At 42.6% G+C, this 22,203-nt stretch overlaps 1 protein-coding gene across 1 annotated transcript in view; it reads right to left on the bottom strand.

The window, feature by feature from the left end:
* Positions 1-1,096: 1,096 nt before the first annotated feature.
* The window catches only part of LOC112576930 (T-box transcription factor TBX20-like), a 51,544-nt gene continuing 30,437 nt past the window's right edge, over positions 1,097-22,203 (bottom strand). The window contains exons 3-7 of the mRNA XM_025259806.1: positions 17,132-17,405; positions 16,410-16,574; positions 13,772-13,857; positions 13,277-13,395; positions 1,097-4,957 (exon numbers count right to left, since the gene is read on the bottom strand). Of these exons, the coding sequence (XP_025115591.1) occupies positions 4,485-4,957; positions 13,277-13,395; positions 13,772-13,857; positions 16,410-16,574; positions 17,132-17,405 (1,117 nt within the window). The 3' untranslated portion in view covers positions 1,097-4,484. The remainder of the gene's footprint in view (positions 4,958-13,276; positions 13,396-13,771; positions 13,858-16,409; positions 16,575-17,131; positions 17,406-22,203) is intronic.

Genomic DNA, 22,203 nt, shown 5'->3' with positions numbered 1-22,203 from the left:
AAGTTTTAGAAACCTGTTCTTGGAGTCATTATGTCATGTGGGGGTTGGCGGGATTTGCACTTAGCCTTATATCAAATCGCCTAGTCGTTTCTGTTCCCATGGACATGTAGCAGAAAGAAGATACCGGACTGCACTCAATGTAAATGCATTATGACAGTGCTGTGCTCGGCTTGTTGTCTTGCACTTTACGAAAACACTTGAATGTTTGAGATGTAGATGGCAGGGTTAAAGAGATGTTAGTCGATGTGAACAAGTAAATGCCACATCACATTTGCAAAAACAAAAAGCCACATCAAATAAAAACACCTCAGGATAATGATGAACCTCCCACCATCATTAAACTAATAAGGGGAAGGGACAACACTTATATTTGTTTAAAATATGTGAAACATTTAGAGATTTGTGTTAGCATCAGCAGAAACGAGTCTGCTATATAACTGTTACTGATATCAAACGGTTTTGTAAGACCGTAAATGGCAATCAGTTTAAGAACTATGTATATGTCGGGGGAGATGTCACAGGTTTCTGCTTTTGAGTTAATATATGTATATGAGTATGTGTAAGGCCTGTCGTCAGGTGAATGAATGTAGAAGGTTTGTATCAAATCGTTGGACTTTTATCGCGCATATTATTGCAAATATCACTTGACGAAGTAAATATTTTAATGCACATATTCCATGGATGATGATGATAATTATTATTATAGCACATTACCACATGTGGAGGTGAGCTCAGGGAACTGTATAAACGAACCTACAGTCAAGCAAGCAAAAAGCCATAAGTAATACACGAGTAAAGTATATGTATGAAGATGAAGAACTATCGCCTACTGTCGTGCCTAGTCTAGAAATGGAAGTTGTAGTCGCACGATCTGTTAATGCGAGAGATGTCCAGTATGCAATAACATTCACAATCATTATGTTCAAGGCAGGGTAAGCAGAAGAGATGTTTGCGCGTGTGCGTGAGTGTACGTGTACTCCTGAACACCAGTTGTTTGTGGTGTGCATGCTTGTCACGGGCTCGCACCAAGAACACATTTCCGAGCATTCAAGAAACACAGCCGCATCAAAAGGGGAGCGAAGTGAATCCGAGGCCCTTTGATATTTACAGTTTATTCTCACATAATTTGATTAAGTATACTTGATGTCACTGTAAGTACTTTGTGTATCATGTGTGTGTATGTGTATGCGTGTGAAGGTGGGTGGGTGAAGGCAAGAGAGGGAATATAAAAAAAAGAAAAAGTCATGTATGGAAAACCTAGAGGTTGGGCTCTAAATCTTTGTCATCTACAATAATCAAATAAATTCAAGTCTTTGTAGTTATTACATACACATTTTGTAACATCTAAACCATGAAATGTGGTGCACCCCTTTCACTCATACTGGGGTCCTCGCTTGGGTTCTAAGTACATCTGCGACACACACACACAAACACACACACACAAACAGAAACACAAGTAGCAGTTGGCTGGAGATGGCGACTAAGGTATGATTGTCCAGTAGTTGTTAGTCCGTTCACTCGCCCACCTCTGTGACCAAGGCAGTGTAAACACAGCTTTTGTACTCAGCACCCGATCTCAGGGTTTTTGCCAAGCAGAAGAATTATGGGGTAGCTCTTGTAGCTAGTAGGTTTTTAATACACTCTCCTCCTTATCGCTGCCACCTCCAGCGAGTATCTGTGCACCTAAAGTAATACAATACCAGTAAACGTCTTGCTAGCTCGTCTTACCTAGTCTGTGATACAGACTTCCCGAAATATGCAAGGCATACCCCATCTCGCACCCCAGGAGGGGCGAAACGTCAGAAACATTCTGTAAATCTTTCGTCGGTGGGAAAAAAAACTCCCGTAAATCTCTACGTCTCCACCTGGAGAGATAGTCGCGTCGAGTTTTCGACACTTCATCGCGTGTTTGTGTGATTAGAAACTGAAGTACAGCTGCCGACAAGAGACTCATGAAAATGAAACTGTTCTCCGCTGTCAGCAGACATCGTGAAGTGCAGGTCTAAGAGCAACGGCTTCAGCGGGCCGCTTGGTGGTAATGTCAAGGAGGATGGAGAGCTGTTACAGCATCTTCGCCATCTTACATCCTAGCAAGTAGACCCCGGGCTTTGTATTCAAATGTCCGAGCTTGCCCATGTGGATGGAGAACTCAGCACCCTCGTGTGACAAGGGTACATGACGGCTGCACGCTGACGAGTTGCAATGTTTGTTTCTCCAGTTCACAGCAAAGAAATGAACGCTTTAAACTCACTCTCTCTTTTTCTCTCAGTCTCACTACTCAAACTTTGTAGCTTCTTTTAATTTATAATCAGAGCTCTGTTAAGGGCTAAATTCTTACTCCTTTGCAATACTAGGAAGTCCAAAAGCACGCTTCTTGTATTTTTTCCTTTCATTTTGAGGTTTGGGTATGGGCTTCAGGTACAGTTGGTTTATTTTGTTCCCGTGTTCCCTACCGGTTCTTTTCTCCTCTTACATCAGTAGACACCTCAAGGCAATCGCTGACAATTTGCTACATGAATAGTCCTACAACTTTTACCTTGTAAAGTAACATCTGGTGTGCTTGAATTGTTTGAGATATTCTCATTTCTCAAAATTTATCTGAGTTGAGTATATGATAGGTTGATTCTTGGTATTTTTTGCTGTGTTGACATTTAATTGTATCACATTCGAGCCAGCCTAGCCCCATAAACAAGTACCAGATCCAAGGCCTCTTGCTGTCTCAATGAGACCAAAGATGACCACTTTGATGAGACTGGAACCGTGCATTAATCGTTTTGAGTCTGGTTATAGGGCAGCAATGAAGGTGTATGTGTGTTCACTCACACAGTGAACAGTGATTGTATGATGAACAAGTAACAGCGTCGTTATGTGTACACGTGGAGACTTGGGGATGTCGGTTGTGACTGTCTTCCTGTGCACCCATAGATGTTTTCTTTCTGTGTTAGTGTGCAAGTGCATTTATACATTAGGAAAAGACCGAAATGATGCGCGTTTGGCTGTAGCATGCAGAGATAATAATGAAATGCAGTTGCTGCTCACCACACTTTAAACTGTGTACATTTGAACCAGATACTTGTCCCGAAAAAATCTCTTTATCAGACATGCACGACAGCAGACCGTTTTTTTTGTGTGAATGCCAGTCTTGTCCTGCCCTACAATGTTGCAGGACTCTTGCCATCGCATGTCATGCCGGATACCAATCTCTTTTCCGCCATGTTTTTCGGTATACACCGTTGTTACCCTGTGTCTTGCGGGATTCCTACCTCTTCCTTTTCTGTTTTGGAGGATAAAGTATCTTCCCATGTCATTCCAACCAAAATGCCTTCAAGATATCATTTGTGGTAACCATGATGGCGCATGCACTGAGAACCACGAAATCTGTCCCATGACCTCCGCCAAGTGTGTCCAACGACTCTCTGTATTATGCCACTGAAGTTGGTATGTACAAGTGAATACCATAATCTGCTACTGTTTGTCGATAGAACTACTGGGTCTACAGAACTGTGAAACGGCACAAAGCTCAAACAAGGAACATCATCACGAAAAGCACAGGAGACACCAAAATAAACCACTTTTTTTTACTTTTTTCTTTTTTTTACTTTTTTTTTTTGGGGGGGGGTAGTGGTGGATGAGTGGTTGGGCTTCAACTTCTGACAATCTTTGTTGTTGACGATGGTTGATGATGATGATTGATGATGTTGACGACGAAGACGATGATGATGACGATGATGTGAGGTTGTCATCTTTTCAGGAAGTGTCAAGTCTTGTTTTCGAGGCTTGAGCCATTCCCAGCACGTGACTTGTAGAGTCGTCACTTGTAGAAGGATCATTTTTTTTTATAAGATTATCAGAAAACAAACAAATAAATAAAACAAAGGAAGGAAAACCTGGAAATCTGACGGACACGAATCAAGATGTCCGCAAAATCTGAAATATAGTCGAAGTGCTTAATGAGTTTCAGCGTTTGTAACCACATGTGAGTCCTGTGCTACGATGACAACCCCAATGAAGATAGTTTAATTAATACAGGCAATTTTAAAAGTCATATCAGGAAAGAATTCTGTATAAAGTTTCCACTGATCATTCATGATACAATTAACAGGTGCTATTTTGTACATATTGTCACGGGGGTAAGAGCTAGACATGGCAGCAAGCAGTCGGCCCCATGGTGTTGGCGTTCTTAGTTGTGGCGACCAGCAGTCGTACAAACGGACAGTTCAGCAAGTCACGAGAGGAGAGGAAGTGACTGCCTACAAAATAAAGTCGCTAACAAGGCCATCCTTTGCCCCTTTCCCCCCACAGCACAATCCGGGTTAGTCAGTGCCAGTGACTCAAACGTTCGCATGGCTTTGGTTCGGTGACGTCACCTAGGAAGCAAATATCTATTGATCACGTGCTTCGACACCCGAGTTTGTGATTGGCCTGCTCGTCGCTCAGCGGCGACATATGCCCAGTGCGCCATGTACTGTCTAAACACAAACCATCTAGGGTCGACAGCTGTCCACAGCCTTTGGTGCTGAGGGTGGCTTATACTTATCCAAAAGGTATGGATGGTAGCGATACATCCCTGGGGGGTATTGTGGCCCACACTCGCCACTGCCCTCCCCACTGAGTACCCCTTCACGGAGGGGCGGAGATGGTGCCGAGGAGGACGCCGAGGGCGATGAAGATGAAGCAGGCGATGCAAACAGAAGTTCTCTGGCCTGCTGTTGCTGATGCTGTTGCTGCAAAGCAGCTGACTGTGCCGCTAGGCCAAGTGGATTGAAGGCCATGTGTGGAAAAGTCACTCCGGGGTGACCAGGATGGACACCCAGCAGCCCCCCGTAGAGAGAGAAGAGCGGCCGTACTGCTGGCAGACAGGTGGGGGCGGGCGGCGCGGCAGTGGAGCACACCGGCCGGAAGAGGGACCAGGTGGGCGCCGACAGAAAGCTGTACTTCTCCATGAACGCCTGGTCATCTGGACAAACAAACGCATACCAAATATACCAGAGAGGCACGGAAGAAAAAATTAAACTACTCTAATAGACATGACAACAATAACTACAACAACAACAAATTCCCAGTATCACGAAATGTATGACATTAGAAAACGAGAACAAGAATAAAGTAGATTTCACAAATGCAGGGAAGTGTTTTGTCGACAGCTTTATTAGAGTATGCTGGGGTACTGATTTTTGTCAAGTATTTTGTTAGTCCATGGTTATTTGCATGTACATGCGTGTGTGTGTATATATATATATACGTATGTGAATGTGCGTGAGAGAAAGTGCCTTCTTTCACACACACACACACACTTATGATATACAAAGTATATACACAGTGACATCAAGCATACTTAATCAAATTATGTGAGAATAAACTTTAAGTATTCAAGGAACTCGGATTCACTTCGCTCCCCTTTTGATGCAGCTCTGTGTGTGTTTAGTTTAATACCAACAGTCTAATACAAATCTCGAAAAAAAAACCCAGAAACAACATATCGTACAACAGAATGCATCACGTACATAATAATGCAATATGTAATCATCGTACAGCAACAGACAAAATCGCCAAAAACATTAGCCTTCACTCGCCAAAAAAAGTTTGAAAGTGATGATTTTCAATTTCCGGTAAAGAGCATGGAGTTACCGAACGTGACCGCTTCACTCACAAACAAGGCGTAAGTGCTCGGCGGCAGGCAACGGTGAGTACTCGCACGCACAGACACACATACATGGATAAGCCACCAAACAAATCCCTGTCTGCAATCAATTCTTAACGCAAAGAAAAAGAGAACCATTAATAAGTTTTTTTCCCAATCTGTTTTCAATTTCTACTGCTGGAATCACAAAGTAAAACATTTTATTGCCAAAATGGTTAAAGAAAGTTTTTGCGACCGGTTTTTCTACCTTTTTCGAGTGTCTATCATTACGTTGGAATGAATTCTTGGGTAGTGTAAGAAATGATTACAGCAAAAGGGGACGAGAAACAAAATCCATCTGGGCCAAAAACAGATTCAAAGTGTTTAAAAGAAGAATGCACTGGGCTTCAATTAATTTATTTTCTTTGATCTTCTCTGCCTTTTATGTCGTTCCAATCAGAGCGACTAAAGTAAGCCATTCACCAGCACAGTGATGCTCAATCACAGCCAGTCACGGACACGTCACGATGTCCCACTGAAGCCCCCCTTCCCCTCTACAACCTCCCTCCTCCCCATCCTGCAGTCCTCTCGGATGCTCTCGGTCTCCTGCGCACAAGTCTCTCCGCGCAGCTCGAGATCTCGCGCGACAGTGCGGCTTGCTGGTGTGGATGCTGGCGACTGTTGGCGACAGACAGCCTGGAGCGTGTGCTTTGTGCATGTGTGACTGTATGTGTGCGCACGACTCTGTGTATGTGTGACTGTATGTGTGCGCACGATTCTCTTTATATGTGTGATATGGAAAATGGAGACGGACATCAGGACATGAAGCAAGTAGAAAGGGCGCAATTGACTTTAAACGACTGCTTTACTGCATCTTTAAACAGCTTAGTTTGAAAACATTCACACATGAGTCATGGCTTTGTCTTTTAAGTTTTAATTTTGTTTTTGTCTCAGTGGGGGGTAGGCTAGTACGTAAACAACATGTTTACCTTTCAGCGCTGGGAGCTTGATCGTAGACCCATCGCAACCCTTGACGAACCATCATAGTCACGTGATAGCCATAGGTAAAGCTATTTTTTCTTTCTTTCCGCTCCTTTAATTTTTTTTAAAAATGTAAGCAGCCTTTCGGTGGGAGTTTGGAGTGTATCATAGCTAAGTTGTCTTCCTCGCTAACGATGTCTGTTCAGTTTGTCTTATTGTTTAAAGGTACAATAACAGCTTACACAGTGCACACAATATTGTAATAGTTTTACTTTGGAAAGTGGACTGCTTGGTGAAGCAGAGTGAATGTGGTGCTAGAAAATGGATTCATACAACATTTTATGCAGATATAAGCAAGGTTATTTAACTCTTGAAAAATGTTCGTATATAATTGTAATTTAGTTTGTTCTGGAAATTACTACACAAAAATAATGTCTGTGTGCTTTCTGTAATAAATTTCATTTACAAAATGGTAAAGACAGCTGCTGTTGTTCTGAAAGAGTTCTGCTTTCTTATTCTGTAGCATTTTGCTTAATTACATTTGTAACATTGCAAATTATATCACCACTGTAAACTTTTCATTAATTTAATATTCAAAATTTAAAAAAAATCTGAGGTCGTCCGTTCTGGTCTTGTACCTTGTTAGTGAGCTGTCAACCTGACTTCAAAATAACGCATAATATAAGTTACAGGTTTCCTTTTGTAAGTGGTATTCTTTGTCTTCATGAAATGCATGAACATTTAAATTTAGAATTTTTGTAGTTGAAGTTTCTTGTGCATTAAGATTCTTGGCAGAAATAAAACAATGTCTATAATTTTGGTCTGAAATAATTACACGAGAAGATGTAGTGTTCACAGTCAAGAGAAAAAAAACAAAAACAAACTAGAAACGCATAAGTATGAATGAAAATAGTTTAGCTGAACAAAGTTCGAACAGCATGTATTCAAACACCGAAGTATAACAACAGTATCTTTCGTGATTATCTTTCTACATACTATGAATTTTTCGTTTGCTTCGCTGTAATATGTCCTCGCCATCAAACTGGTATGGCGAAGTACTCCTTGAAACAAATCACATTAGACTTTGATTTTGGTAGTGTGTTTGTGGTGTCATGTTTGTGATTTACCACACGAAGAAATTAACCTTTGAAATGAGTATAATGGCGAAGGCTGCAATGGGGGAAAAAAAAACTTGTGGTAGGTGTGAAGTGGACAAAGGTAGCTTGGAATGTAAGGTGTGTAAGAGCAGACGATTGGCAAACTACTGACATGACGTCAGAGGGAGATTGGACAGGTGAGGGAAACTGTCTTTAATATTTCTCGAGATCCGTGTTTCTCCTGGCTATTAGATGTTTCAGACATTACTTTAGTGAGATGAAAGAAGTTTTTGTGTCACCACTCGATAAGTTCTTAATTGAAAGTCACAAACATAGCGAAACGAGGAAACTGAAGATTTGTGAAGCGATTACAAAGATTCTGCATGACTTATCGGGTATCGTTTGAGTAAGACTGGAGAACAATCAGCTAGCTAGAAGTACTCGTGTGTACTTGCATAGAAAAGCGGGGACAGTTCTTTAGTAGCTGCTGAAAATATCTCCCCGAATACACTTTCAGGTAGCCAGGTGTGGATATCGAAGACGATACCAGGGGCTCAACCCAGACCGAGTAGCACACGAAATGCGATAGGCACGGTCATAAAACTGGAGCCATTGTATGAGAGCCCGTCATCTGCCTATCAACGATTGTCGACTCCTCAATCTTCATCTGCACTCGCCGCTAACAGCACCAACACCCGCCCACCCTGCCCCGTGTGTGGGTGTCTCTCGTCGACCCACAGGATGGTGTGTACGTATGCAACGAAATGTCTGATGTCTGTGCATCGGTTCCTTCGAATGTGCGAGGCTGATACGCGGGAAATGCTTGTGATACGATTGTCTCTGAGTGTCTCACTGTGTGTGTGTGGTCTCGCTGATACAGTTGTGAAGGAACGCGTAGTATCTTCTCTATCACGCCAAAAACATTTCTCGCGTAACATTAGGCGGACTCGATCCGGCCACCCGCGTGCTGCACACAAGGGCGAGACGGCGCGAGGGGGAGCACGAGTGTGGGGGGCAGTGAGAGCCGAGAGGCACTATTCTGCCGGCGATTAGTGGCGACTTCAACTGTCTTCACGTGACTTATCGCGTGTTGTCTGGAGCTCCATCAACCCCTCTGCCCTGCGCGTGTATGGTGAAGACAAACCGTGGGCACAAATAGACAGACTTCCAGGCACTTTCTAGATATCAGTTGGAGGCATCCAGCTATAATAAAGTCCAGCCAAGTATTGGGAGTACACTCTGGGGCCGACATTCAGCAGGTTTCTTTGGCAGCACCGGTTAAACTGTTAGGAAAATAATCATAACAACTTAGCACAGAGCGCAAGTTCGATGCGCTCTATGTTAGTCTTGTTTACACTGTTGTACCCCAAGGATCAATTTATAGCGTGTAATCTAAGCCACACCTCATAAAGATCAGTTTATATATGTGCATTATAATATAATTATATTATGTTTTGTTAACATTGTCCGGAAATAACACTGTTCGCAAACTTATCCGCAAAGAGCAGTTTTCCTGTTTCCCAACAAAAGCTATTTATTTACTCAGATCAAAGTACCAACCAATTAATTAACTTGAATCAAATATGAAAGTTAGCAGAAAGATTCAAGAAAGTTAATACAAAATCATTTTTACTAAATGCCGCACTATTGTGGGAGCTTTGGGCTAATGCTAATGAATGAGGCGTTGCCATGACAGCGAGCCTACAGTTCTGACTTGTACGGAACAGAAGTTTTAATCTTTTGATAAAATGCATGTGATAATAAACGCTCCCGGGCCACTACCTGGCGATAACCCACAAGAACAACAAAACGAGGAGGCATGTTAACCACCGCAATCAATTCAGTGTGCGGTGAGAATAGTTAATAAACTGGCTTCACTTTCAAATACTCAGCGTTCGTCTTACTGACTGACAGGTCTACAGAAACAGTATATTCACATACTTAAATTTACTGGCTTTGTTTAAGGATTCAGTCTGCTGTTACTACTATTATCAATTTGTTTGGTATATTAATTTTCTGATATTTTCTTTTTATTGGTATTTTTATTTTTAAACTTGATATTTAACTAAGCATGAGAAATATTTATGTCCATTTCCAAAGGATATGGCATAACAATGTGGAAAACGATCACTTAACTGGTTTGTCAAACGAGATTGTTTTACTATCCAAAACCTTAATATTGTAAACACAACTCTGTAAATCTTGTTTAAAATTACTATAGCTTCTCATCACATAAACATGGAATGGCTTCATTAAAATGTATCGAAAACAACGACTCGCGACACTGATACAACATATACATATATAAGCTTGCCAGGACCTCTAACCTCCTACTACGTTTGGTGTACCTATGAAAACTTTCGCCCATTTTGGCCACCAGAAGATGGCGATATTGAAATACTTGTGCATCACAAAAGGAACCGATGGATTCAGTCTGTTTATGACCGATGTGTATAAATTGTGCAATAATTCGTATTCTGCCTAATATGTTGTAATGTCAACATACATCAAGAAGACTTACAACTGTTCAAAACTTTTGTCATTGAAAAAAGACAGAATTAAAATGCTGATTTCTGACAGGAAGTTCCTATTCTGTTCTGAAAATACAAAGGGTTCTCTTGAACTGATCGAAGATGCCGAAGTCATAATTCCTTTAATGTCAAAGACTTCAATCAAGTCTCGGAATAACATGCAAAGGCCATTCCTGACAGCCAGTCCTGTGGGGCTGCAGTTTAGTCCTTTGACTCTTAGACTGACACGCAAACCGAGACACAGGTAAACCACAGTGTTTGGGCAAATACTGAGAGACTACAAGCGGAGATGGGAGAGTGGGTTTCTTCCTGATTTTCTACCCGAGATGGCGTGTTGTTGCTTTATATTTATCTCGTGACGCCTTGCCGAATATCACATTGGGTTCAGAAAATTTGTCGCTGCCTGGACAAAGGGCAATCTGTTCCTATTTATCTCCTAGTCTAAGAAGAGACGATTCCTCCTTGGTCTAAAATATCTCATGTTTATATTTAGTAAATGACTTCCTTGGTTCCCTCCCCACTGTCTTCAAGGGAGCGCACTTTGATTTTTCCAGCGCTTTCTGTAATACTTGCTAGGGCTTATAATGGAACATTTCACTCCCGCTCACTTACAACAACAATGCCTCTAAACCCCAAACAGAATAAAGATAGTTCAGCAGCTGTAGGGAATTGTAGGCGATAATCATGTGTACTGGCTGTCAAGTGTCGAGCTTATTCTGTCCTTCTCGGAACAGATGGTCCTGCTTCCACAAGCTCTTATTTCTAACCCTCGGTCTTGAGATGTCGAGGCGGCTATAATGTTGCCTCTGAGATCGTTATCCTTCACAGGTTTTGTTTTTATATTGTTAACTGACAGACACCAAACTAAACTCAGACCGCACATAAGCCTTTTCGAGTCTAAGATTCTCATGAATATTCAGTGATGAGGAGGGCGTTTTCTAAAGAATTTCATTTTAGAGATTAATGATGTCCTCATTCACACATGAATCTTTCGCCATCTTGAAGAATCCCTCTATTTGTTCCTTGATCTTCAGTACAAAACTGCGACGTGAAAATTCTCTTGTTTTGTGGTATAAACTGGTAACTGCATTACTTACATCATTGTGTATTATTGAATCATTCAACAATGATTGCTACATTCATATTTTGTCACAATAAATACAATATTTATAACTGTTGTCGATTCTGGAAATTCGAAAGATACATATTGTATGTTTGCTTCACGCAACAGAGTGTACTTGAAGATTTCAAGCAATGAATGATTAAAGGACAAAAATCGTATGATGCACTATTCTCTGACTATTGAAAAATGCAGGACTATTTCGTTTTCCCTGAGCACGGTCCACGGGTGATATGAAGAGGCAAAAGCTAAAATGGAGCCAGAAACTATGAGAGGGCGAAATATAGGAAGATGGATCGTGGGGAGACCGGTAAGACGAGCATGAGAGGAATTGTAAGACAGGAGAGCAGGAAAATAAATAAACTTCAGGGCGTATGGTAAGATTGTATGTGTGCGTGCGTGCGTGCGCGCCCAAGTTTTGACCTTGTTTCCTTTGCAGAAAGGGGTTTAAAATGGAATGTCTAGCTGTTTCATCTGCACATGACTGTTGCCGTGCAAGGCAGCTATCGGTATCAGTGTTGGCAGCTAAGGTGACTACCGGCTTTGGTCAAGCGTAAGTAACACGGGAAGACGACTCTCCAGTCCAGGACCAGCTTGCACGCAAACTCAACATCGACACCGACAGTGTCACCAGCAACTCGAGGCGGCGCCACTCCCAGTCACACAATCTACTGGCAACCAAACGACCATGTCCAGGCTTACAAGGGTCAGCTGACTGCTACGGGTGGGTGGTCTCTTCCATGGTACAGACCACCCTGATAGAAGCAGAAACGAACGCGAAGGTCTCAATATTTACGTTCAAATGAATTAGAATGTCTGATTGTGGTACTCAAAGAGAGAGAGAGAGAGGGCCACTATTATTTAAAAAAATAAACTTTCAGTGAGTTCAGTTCGGGTGCTAGCAAGAATTCATTAGTGTACCAGGAAGGATGAGCTGTGAGGTCCCCATAGCAAGTCTGGGCCTAGTAGCATAGCATGAGCTGTCAGTGTAGTCATCGTTCAAGAAAACACGTCGACACGCTACTTGGTGTCCGTAGCCTGATCAGCAGAAGTCATCATGATGAGACCGGAGTAAGTGATCAGGGTTGGCGCTGCACGTTGACGGCTCGAATGATGAGTGCGCAGACTGTAGTGCACGACGGCAAGAGGAGATAACGCCACCAGCGGATGCAATGGCCGCGGACGTGCGCGCGCGGCTTTTGTTTCGCAGGGTGCGAACTCACCCATGTGGGTGGTGCCCGGCCAAGCCACCCTCAGCAGGTACGGTGGTCTCATTTGGACAGTCTCGATCATTTAGCCTGAAATGTCTGCTCTATTCTGTCTCACCAAGCGGGTACATCCAGTCGTAATCGCGAACATAAGATTGCATGCCTAACTGACACTCTTACTGGGGGTCGGTATCACGGGGTCTAGTATTTCAACACGCACAGTTTGGCCGCCTTTAGCCTCTCATTGCACTGTAGTGTAGGCTACAGCAGGAGGCAGACAATACGAACGATTATACAAGGAGAGCCATTCGTCGACATGTAAACTAAAATGAAAAAAAAAAGTAATTCTCTAAACAGTGAAGCAAACAAAGGACATTGAGAAACAAAGTATATGTCAGGATTGGGTGTCTCCAAGAAAGAGCACACAGAATATTCACACCAATATTGACTCAAACTACATCTCTTGTCTTTTCCAACTGACGAGCAGCTGTGTACACCAATGAGAAAATGGGTGGAAAATAATAATTGCCATTCGTATCACTGAATAATAGGCGTGAACAGAAGGAGTGTAGGAGTGCCAATACGCAGAGACTTACACCAGATTAGCCATGAAACCTTTCTCCTCCTGGAATCTTAGCGTTCATGCATATTGGAAAGGTAAACATGGGAGGATTGGAGATATACCATGTTAGAAGACATAGTAAATGGTGGCTCCCTACCTTTGGACACGAGGTACTCGCGATGTTTCAAGAAGGCCTCCTCGCTGTCCAGGTCCGGGTAGGCGCGCAGCGGGGACCTACTCAAAGCATGCTGGGCCAGAAGCGACTCCATGGTTTCCCTGGTGACAGCAAGGAGACTTGACATTCATATTTGCACTACTAACTGCACAGTGGGTTACAATATTTCAAGATGCTTCATTATACTGACTAATGTGCCATGCAAAAGAAGCAACAGATTTCTTTTCGTTCAAAGACTTGTGATCGCTAGATAGAGTATCAAACTGAGCTTTGTCAAAAAAAGACTTTTTGTCAACAAGAGTATGGCAACAGTTCACCTGCTGCAGGAGAACTTGCCGTGTCGTTGGCTAACAAGCCTCACTGCCATGCAACTTACAGAACAACTCCAAAAAGCCATCTCAACCAGACATATTGTCAAAAAAGTCCTTAATATCATTAAAACACATTTATGGCACAGCTACAAGTGAGAGCACGTACATTCCGCATCTCTCGTATTCTGTAAGGCGCGTGGAGTCTCGGAAGCCTTTCGCGAAGGGGTTGCTGTCTATCTTTAGCTTGGTGATCTGCAATTAAAACAAAATGCATAGGTCATAAGGTCATAACTTACATCTCAGTAGTGCTAGCACAGAACTAAATATATGGAATGAATCTCTCGTCGTGCAAAAGCTGTCATCTAAAAACTGTTTTATAATAATCATTTTTATTATTATTCACCGTTTCCATCTTTCTTTCTTAAAACGTCCCAGAATGAGTTACCTTTCCTGTCATCACGTGATCATGAAGGCAACACAAGTTCTAGAGTTTTCCTTGGACTCCTGCTGCGGACATTCAGTTTCTCTAGCTTACTTTGCTTTATTTATTACCAAGTTTGTTCAGATCGTCCATTGTGGATGTGTGTGGGTAAGTGTGGTGCAGACAGAACATGTGAAGATCCAGATTTAACATAAATTCTTCTGTATAAAGCAAATAATGATAACAATTGTTATTACTATAACTTGTTTACATAAATATTGTTTGTATGATTCATTCGTTCTCTTTGTAGTCAGTATCTTTGAATATGTGTACACCTCTTTATTGAGTCGGATACCCATTCCCGACAGCTGGGTAGAGTAGGGTAGGGGAGTTTGCTGCGCTACCTGGGTATCGAATCGGCCAGCCTCTCAGTTCGAACCCCAGTGCTCTAACCACTCGTCTGCCCACTCTTCTCACGGCCAGGCCTCTTGGAAATCCCCGAGACAACCCCCACCTCTTCACTTGCAGTACTATCTGACACGCTTCATCATTTATTAACCTTCTCTCATGTTTAAAAAAACTATCTCGACCTTAACACTTAAAGAAATAAGACGCATTTCTCGAGTTAATAATACACTTACGAGAACAACACATGGTTTTACCCTCGTGCCTTTAACTGTGTGGAGGAGAGCTGCTGGAACTGAGCAAGAGATTCATAGAGCGAAAAGCGACTGGAAAAGACACAAAGAATTTGAGATCTTATCACCGGTAGATACCTCAGGAAAATGTCTGAACGCGGAGCCAGCAATGATCTCGCAGAATACAATTGAGGCTCTTTAGCCGAGAGCACAATCAAAGTGAAGCTTCTCCCACCGCTTCTAAAAATGTCTGACGCACAAACGCCGCCTTTCCCCCTTCTTCTCCAAAAAGAATGTGTCTGTGTATTGGGCACATAGGAAAATAATAAACACTGCGCTTGATAAGGCTGTGTCAAATGATAAAGATGACAGAAATAGCGCAGTGTTCGCGAGTAAACATATCCTGGTGAAAAAGGAAGTTTCCAATTGAAAATTCCCCATTTATTTCAGCGCCGAGAAACTTTCCCACGATAGCTGGTTCAAGAGAAAGCCTTTGCTGAACAAGGATGACAAATTCTTTGCTTTGTTTTAAATATACCAGCAATAAATTTGAAAATACTGAAAGTACAGCGAACACTTCATGCACTACAAAATCAACATGGTTGTTAAAAATAAACATTTACACGTGGGCTGGGGCTCATTCGCCGGAGGACAGAATGACCAACCAATCTATCTTAGCACTTGTGTGTTCATCAGCAGTTTGGCCTTTATTAATATAGGAAACAAAGAGAATTAATTGATAGGGAGTTCAGATTGTGCGCCACGGTCTATAACACTAAAATATTAAGGACTAGTCCTTAAAGGGATTGTACAGGCAAAATAAAACTGCTTAGAATCTCGTAAAGAGTAGAATCAGTTTGAATCTCGTCTATTTTCCTGTCTGTTCTTGTGGAAAGAGCTGAATGTTTTATAGGATGCTCTGTGTAATGAGAGAAATTACACGAGACTCTTTCGTTTGCTTCCACGAGGTCTCTCCTCCTGTGAGGTCAACTCGATCCCAGTGTGAGCTGATGCCATGATATGGTTGGATATTGCTCATAACCATCTTGATTGCTATCACTTATATATTATATATTATTGCTCTCGTGCGCTGCAATCGTAACTAAATATAATTTTCAAACGTTTTAGACCGTCGCCACAGCCTTATCACCTCTAAAGCAGATAATACTCGCAGACATAGTCTATAACACTAAAATACTAAAGATTACTAGTCACTAGCATAAAATACAATTTGGAGACAGTCTGACACTAAAATACTGAGGATTATTAATGACTTAACGGCAAATAATACTTGCAGACTGTAGCACTGAAATACTAACGACTACTAGTGACGCACTGTAGATACTTGTAGACACAATCTTTAATATTACGGATGACCGGTGACATAAAGCCGATAATCCTTGCAGACACAGTCTGTAGCACTCAGTACTAAGGATTTAGTCACAACTAATGACTTTAAGTAGATAATACTTGCTGACAGTCTGTAACACTAAAATACTAAGGACCACCAGTGACATAAAGTCAGCCAGCCCTGTAAACGGATGCCACACGCAGAGAAAGAACAGCGTGCCCGAGACGAGAGCTGAACCCAGGGCAGCCAACCCTCACTGTAGTGGTGACGGGCGCTAACCGTTGCACCACCGGACCGCCCTGGTTAAGGTAGGGTGGCAGGTGTAACGACGCCAGAACACTCGACACCTGCCTTTTCTAGGAAGTGACAGGTATAAAGGCAGAACATCACTCACCAGCTGGTTCTGGTATGCAGTTACAGCAATAAAGACACACTCTGGAAACACGAAAGTACGATGCAGCTCGCCCTCCAGAGTGCTCGGCCCTTGTGCCGGTGTGGTGTCGCTCTTCTTTACGATGTGGATCCGTGGCTGGTACTTGTGCATCGAATTGAGTATAATCTGAAATATTATAGCTGTACACATTACGAGATTCTTACACATTTCCTGATTCTGCTCTTTCAAATGTTAATAAATATGACTGTGAGTAAAGCATTGCTTGACAAGTGCGTACCTCACCTAGCGACAGTCTCTATGTCTACATGGCGGCTAGCTACAGTCTCTCTCGCCTTCATTCTCTTTACTGGACTTTTTTTGCGAATTGACAAATAAATATATTAAGGAAAGATAAATGACACTTTACTTTCACCAGCAAAATTGACAGTTACGAAGTGACACAAGCCAGCCGTTGGGTGCTCATTAATCATTGATCATTCTATCAGCAGCCAGTATATGTGTATTGCCATACTGTGGATGGTGTTCAGTTCACACATTTAATGGCAGCATGTGTGGTCGGTTAGACCCACAGCAATCAAGACAGAAAATGATGAAATCGAACTTTTACAACAAAGTTTAAAGTGTTTAATTTTTTTCTATATATATATAATTTAACTGCCTTGGTTTACTGTAGCCAGACTTCTGTCTATCGTCTATTTGGTGATAAATGTGGACGCACTTACATGGCCAGCTTTATCCAGGAGGTTGTTAGTCAGCTTGAGTTTCTCGAAGGACACTGTTTGGCGAGCCAGCTGCTCACCGGACACGGGGGAGTCGTGGTGCTGGTGGAGGCGCGCGGCCAGCGGAGGGTCAGCCTTGCCGGCCACCAGCCACGACGACCGATGGTAGGCGTAGCGGTAGCGTTTGTTGTCCACTCCAACCACGTCCATCAGTACGAAGTAGCGACTGTCCGGCTCCAGGCCGCTGAAGGAAACCCTCAGTGTTGGAAACATGCGTCTGCAAAAACAAGAAAATATCGTCTGACTTTGTGTGTTTGTCTGTGTCTCATATGCTATTAAGGAGCTGTGGCCCATTCCATCATATCGTGGACATGGTGCTCATACAGGCGCCGGCACTCAGTTTGGCGTCAATCGTGTGGGCTGTCACACACGCCTGCTATCTCTTGCTGCTGCTGTGACATATGGCTCCCATGTCCACGAGACGCATAGCAATCACAGACTCACTTCTGCGGACATCACAAGATTGCTCTGGGGCAACGGAACTTTGACAGATCCATCAGATATGTTTTGATGTCTGACATACTAAACTGCAAGTGTCTCCTGCTGCATGCTGGGGAACTTCACTGATTTTCGCCACTATGTACACATCTTCACGGCAGCGGTGGGTGAACAAGATTATTTTGGTGAACGAGATGAGCCTGAGAAGTACTAGTAGTGCTGGTGGTGATGGTCATTACCACTCTCCTCAGGACGACTGATGAAGTGCAGACAACATAAGTGACGAGAATCGGCGTAAAATAAACATAACGACAACAGTTCTGTAAACAACAAGGGGCACTGTCTTCGAACTCGTTGTCAGTTGCCACTCATACCTGCAGACTTCATGAACTTGTAAGAGAAAACCGCCCCACATGTAATTTACACAAGCAGGGAGATAAGGACAACTCTTTACACATTCATCGCGATAAAACTAACTCTTTACGACGGACAAGAGTTGACCAGTGGACTCACGGACCTGTCAGGTCCCTGGATGAACTGATGTTTCATTGTCCCTACCTTCCACTCATGTAATATTATCACTAGCTTTTTCAGATAACCATGCTTTTTTTCTTTCTTTCTTTCTTTCTTTCTTTCTTTCTCTCTTTCTTTCTCTCTCTCTCTTTTTTTCTCTCTCTCTCACATGCAAGCACACACACAAACGCACAAAAAGCAGCAAGGACAGACAGACACACACACACACCATTATATCACTTCCAGAACACTGCAAAGTTTCCACCGTTATGTAAAGAAGATATTGGCAGTACTCTGCCTTGAAAGCTCTTCTGTCTGCATTCCGTTTTCCCAACAAAGGCTACTGCGTATAATAGAACACCGAGTGCTGGAGACCGGGAAGGGAGGACTTCCCCAGAATTGTGTTGACGATGCCAATTTCCTGGCTCAGCGTCATCTGAAGGGAACTGCCCCATTGTGGACAAGAAGCGATGAACAGATACAAGCACAAAATGAACCTTGTCCAGAATGAATATGGTGCAAGCAAATGAAAAATCGAGGCACCAGATACGGACCGATACCAGAAGAAGAATGTTGACAATGTGTGTGTGTGTCTCTAAGAGCAACGTAAAATAAAAATAAAAAATTGAAATAGCATAGTATAATGTGTGTGTGAGACTAAAAAGGAAGTATGAAAGATATATATATAATAGCAATCTGTTTTCATGGGTAGTAGCTCAAATGTTCTGGTGCAATTGTGTACTCAAATTCAGATACTTTTAAATAGAAACTTAGCTTTTGGATTAGGCAGTGTATGTGGTGTGTTTATGTATGTGTCACATTTAACTCGAGGTGCTCGCTGGAGATTCAAGTAAAGCCTTGCCACAATGTCCTTTGCAGTTTCTGGGGATTTTACCTGTACACGATGTCTTTTATTTACATTGGCACCGTGTATTGTTATCATTCAGAGAGATAGAGAAAGTGCTTTTGTTTATTATTAAGGATTCAGATCTCCCTTGTGTCGACAGCATTCTCCTTTCCCAGTGAACTTTGAGTGGAGAGCTCGCGCTCTGACCGGCTGCCCGTGATAGAGGGAGATAATGCTGCGTGATACACGAGGGAAACAAGAAGCTCGAAGGGAAGTTCCGACGGAGCAATTTGTTGAAGCTGCAGAAGAGCGATCTATCAAACGTGATTTTCGCGGCAATTCCATTTTGGCTGCAGTCGATTTACGAGGGAAAATTTGGATGGTCCATGAAGCTTCATTCGGTGCAATGTTCCTCAAGGAAGACTAGGTGGCTCTGGCAGGTCATAATAAAACTGTGGCAAGGAAGGCGATAGAGCAGTGATAACTTGACAATTTGTACAATCTGACCGGAAAAGGAGAGGTTTCTTCAATGTGTTCTGCAGCATGTATTAAGATGGTGGCAAAATTGTTGCCTTGTGACTGCTCGAGATTTACGTATATCTTCCGTTTCTGACTTGACCAAACGGCTCTAGGATCACCTTGACCAGATGGATTGGCCAATGCAAAGAAAGACGCCATGTGGGCTTGCCTGCAGGCGATGTCCACAACTGCCTCGGGTGTACAGACCTAAGACCCTAAGAATCCATGTTAAAACCTAGTACATTCCTTTCTGCACACGGTCGGCTGTTTACTTGATCAGATCGTTACTGTACAGGAGAAAATAAGCCGCCACTGCGTTGATGTGTACAACCTCAACATAAGGCTACAGCTGCCTTTCTCTGCCTCTCACATCTGCTGCTGCGTTGGAGCTTCAGTGACGCCAGGCTCGGTAATAAACAGCCATACTTGTTGATGATATCGCCTGCAACTAGCCTGCCTACCCATGCATTTTACCGATTTAGTCATAAAAGATCTGGCTTTTATCGACGCATTGCGCCGCAGTGTATTTGCACGTGCATTGGTTTGTAGCTGATGGTGTATTCTATTGATGAGAGATGGCTAACTTTTTTGTGTTTTGTGTTGTGTGCGTGTGTGTGCGAAAGAGAGAGAGAGAGAATAAGGATACGAAAAAACTATTATTTGCAGGTGCATACATATACGTCAAGAACTAAAGAAACTGAAAGACATAGCTGGACAAATTGTTGGTTTCGTGTCATCAACAGTTTAGTTTTGATTCAAACAAGAAAACGATAATGCAGGCAATGCCAATTGCAGAAGAAGGCAAAAGTTCTCTTTTACCTAAGTGCAAAAGCAGACAAACAGTTCTTTTTTCCCCAAAAAAAAATCCAAAAGGAAGTTATGCTGTTTTTGCTCAAGTATAAAACTCAGCAAGCCCGCCGCCAATTCGGCACAAAGAGAAGAATAGAAGCGGGAGAGCAATGAAGTGCGACCTGGACTCAATCAGAGAGCGGTGAGAGAACACACAGCTATGGTTTGTGAAGCTTTGTCGACTCGCACATAGCTACAGCAGACACTTTACGAGAGAAGGAGATGGCATCCCCCAGAAGAATGTGTGCCAGAACCAAACACACACGGGGCTGGGCATGCCGCCTGCTAACGCACATTAAAACATATAATTGCAGACAAGCATTGCGCACCTCCCCGCAGCCCATCGGCTTGTCAATTAAACTCCCGGCACCAAGTCATCAATGAGCACATGTGGTGTGCTTAACTCCGCGCCTGACAGTAGGCATGCAGCTAGCGCCTCTCGCGGGACCTCCGGGAAACCCGAATGTGGCAAGAACGACAAGCCACCATCAGGAGACTGAAAAGTTTGTTTATTTACATTTTTGACATCCAAATTAGAAATTGACTTCCTTAGCTTACCCTTCACTCCTGCCTTATGGCCACTCCGCACAAGATCTTGACCTCTTTAAAACTTACTCCAAGATCAACTATTTACATATCGCTATGGGGGGAAAAAAACTTAGTACAAAATGTTAGCGACTTCGGAAGACTTCTGTCGTGTTTCTCTTCCATCTTTCTTGCTCGCGAGCTAGCGAGCGCGCGCGCACACACACACCTGAGGGGCTTTTGATTGAGAGCATTCGAAGATCTTTGCTCCTCTTTATGAGTGTCAGCAACTAGAATGGTATAAGATTACAATCAGTACTAGATTACATAAACATAATCACATTTATGTGTGCTTATCTTTATATCAACACGATACAACTGTAAAACTACAATTTTAAAACCGTTCAGTCACATTAGCTGTGGCCAGCAAAATGCTACGCTTTAAAAGAAAGGCACAAAACGAAAATTCCTTAGATACAAGTAATTTTTTCGCAAAACTGGGCATTTTCTCAACCCATTTATAGACAAAGTAAATTAAAACATGGACTAACTTCTTTACTGAAAACATGAATGCAATGCTATTTTCTTAAATTTGCTTTAAATCACTTGGAAATATGTCATTTTCGGATGTTTTAACAAACAATAGAGTATCATAATGTACAAAAAACCAGCATAAACCAACACTTTGTCTCCAGGAGGAATCCACGAGCCCAATGGTGGCAAAAAAAAAAAAATATGTTCTCTGGCGGTTGCCCTCCCTGCCCCGTCTGGACTTTCTTTAGGTCTGTAGGATAACATCACTCTTCACCAGCCCTCCCCACTTCCCATGTAAGCCGGTCGCTCACTACACATGCACACAACCCTCTAATTTAAAGGTCGTAAATCAAGCCATGAGGGTATGACCACTAGTGTTACTGGTTCTACCCGTTGCTGTTCGTACAAGTGTACGTGGAAGTGGCTTGAGGCCCAGGGAGGTGAGGCCTCCTCCTCTACGCGTGGGATTGTCGCGCGGTGTAAAAAATACCTGAACCACCTTGGTGTTTCCTGCGAAAAGCTATGCGACATTTTGCAAACCACACATCTGAGTCTCAAGACTGCATCAAATATAAGCAAATAAACATGATATGGCTAATGAAAATCTGTGAAACAAGGATGAAATAAATGCACCATGTGATAAATCAGATACATGCTACTTTTAAATCAAGTACCTATTACTGATAAATCAGATGCATATCATCTGCGGATGGATAGTGATTAGGCCAGCGACATTCTACTTCTGAGTCCAGTGAATAAATGAAATCAGAAAGCTAAAGAGATCCGCCTT

Source organism: Pomacea canaliculata, linkage group LG12 (assembly GCF_003073045.1).
Source record: "Pomacea canaliculata isolate SZHN2017 linkage group LG12, ASM307304v1, whole genome shotgun sequence".
Lineage (NCBI taxonomy): Eukaryota > Metazoa > Mollusca > Gastropoda > Architaenioglossa > Ampullariidae > Pomacea > Pomacea canaliculata.
This window is presented reverse-complemented; position numbering and strand designations above follow the sequence as displayed.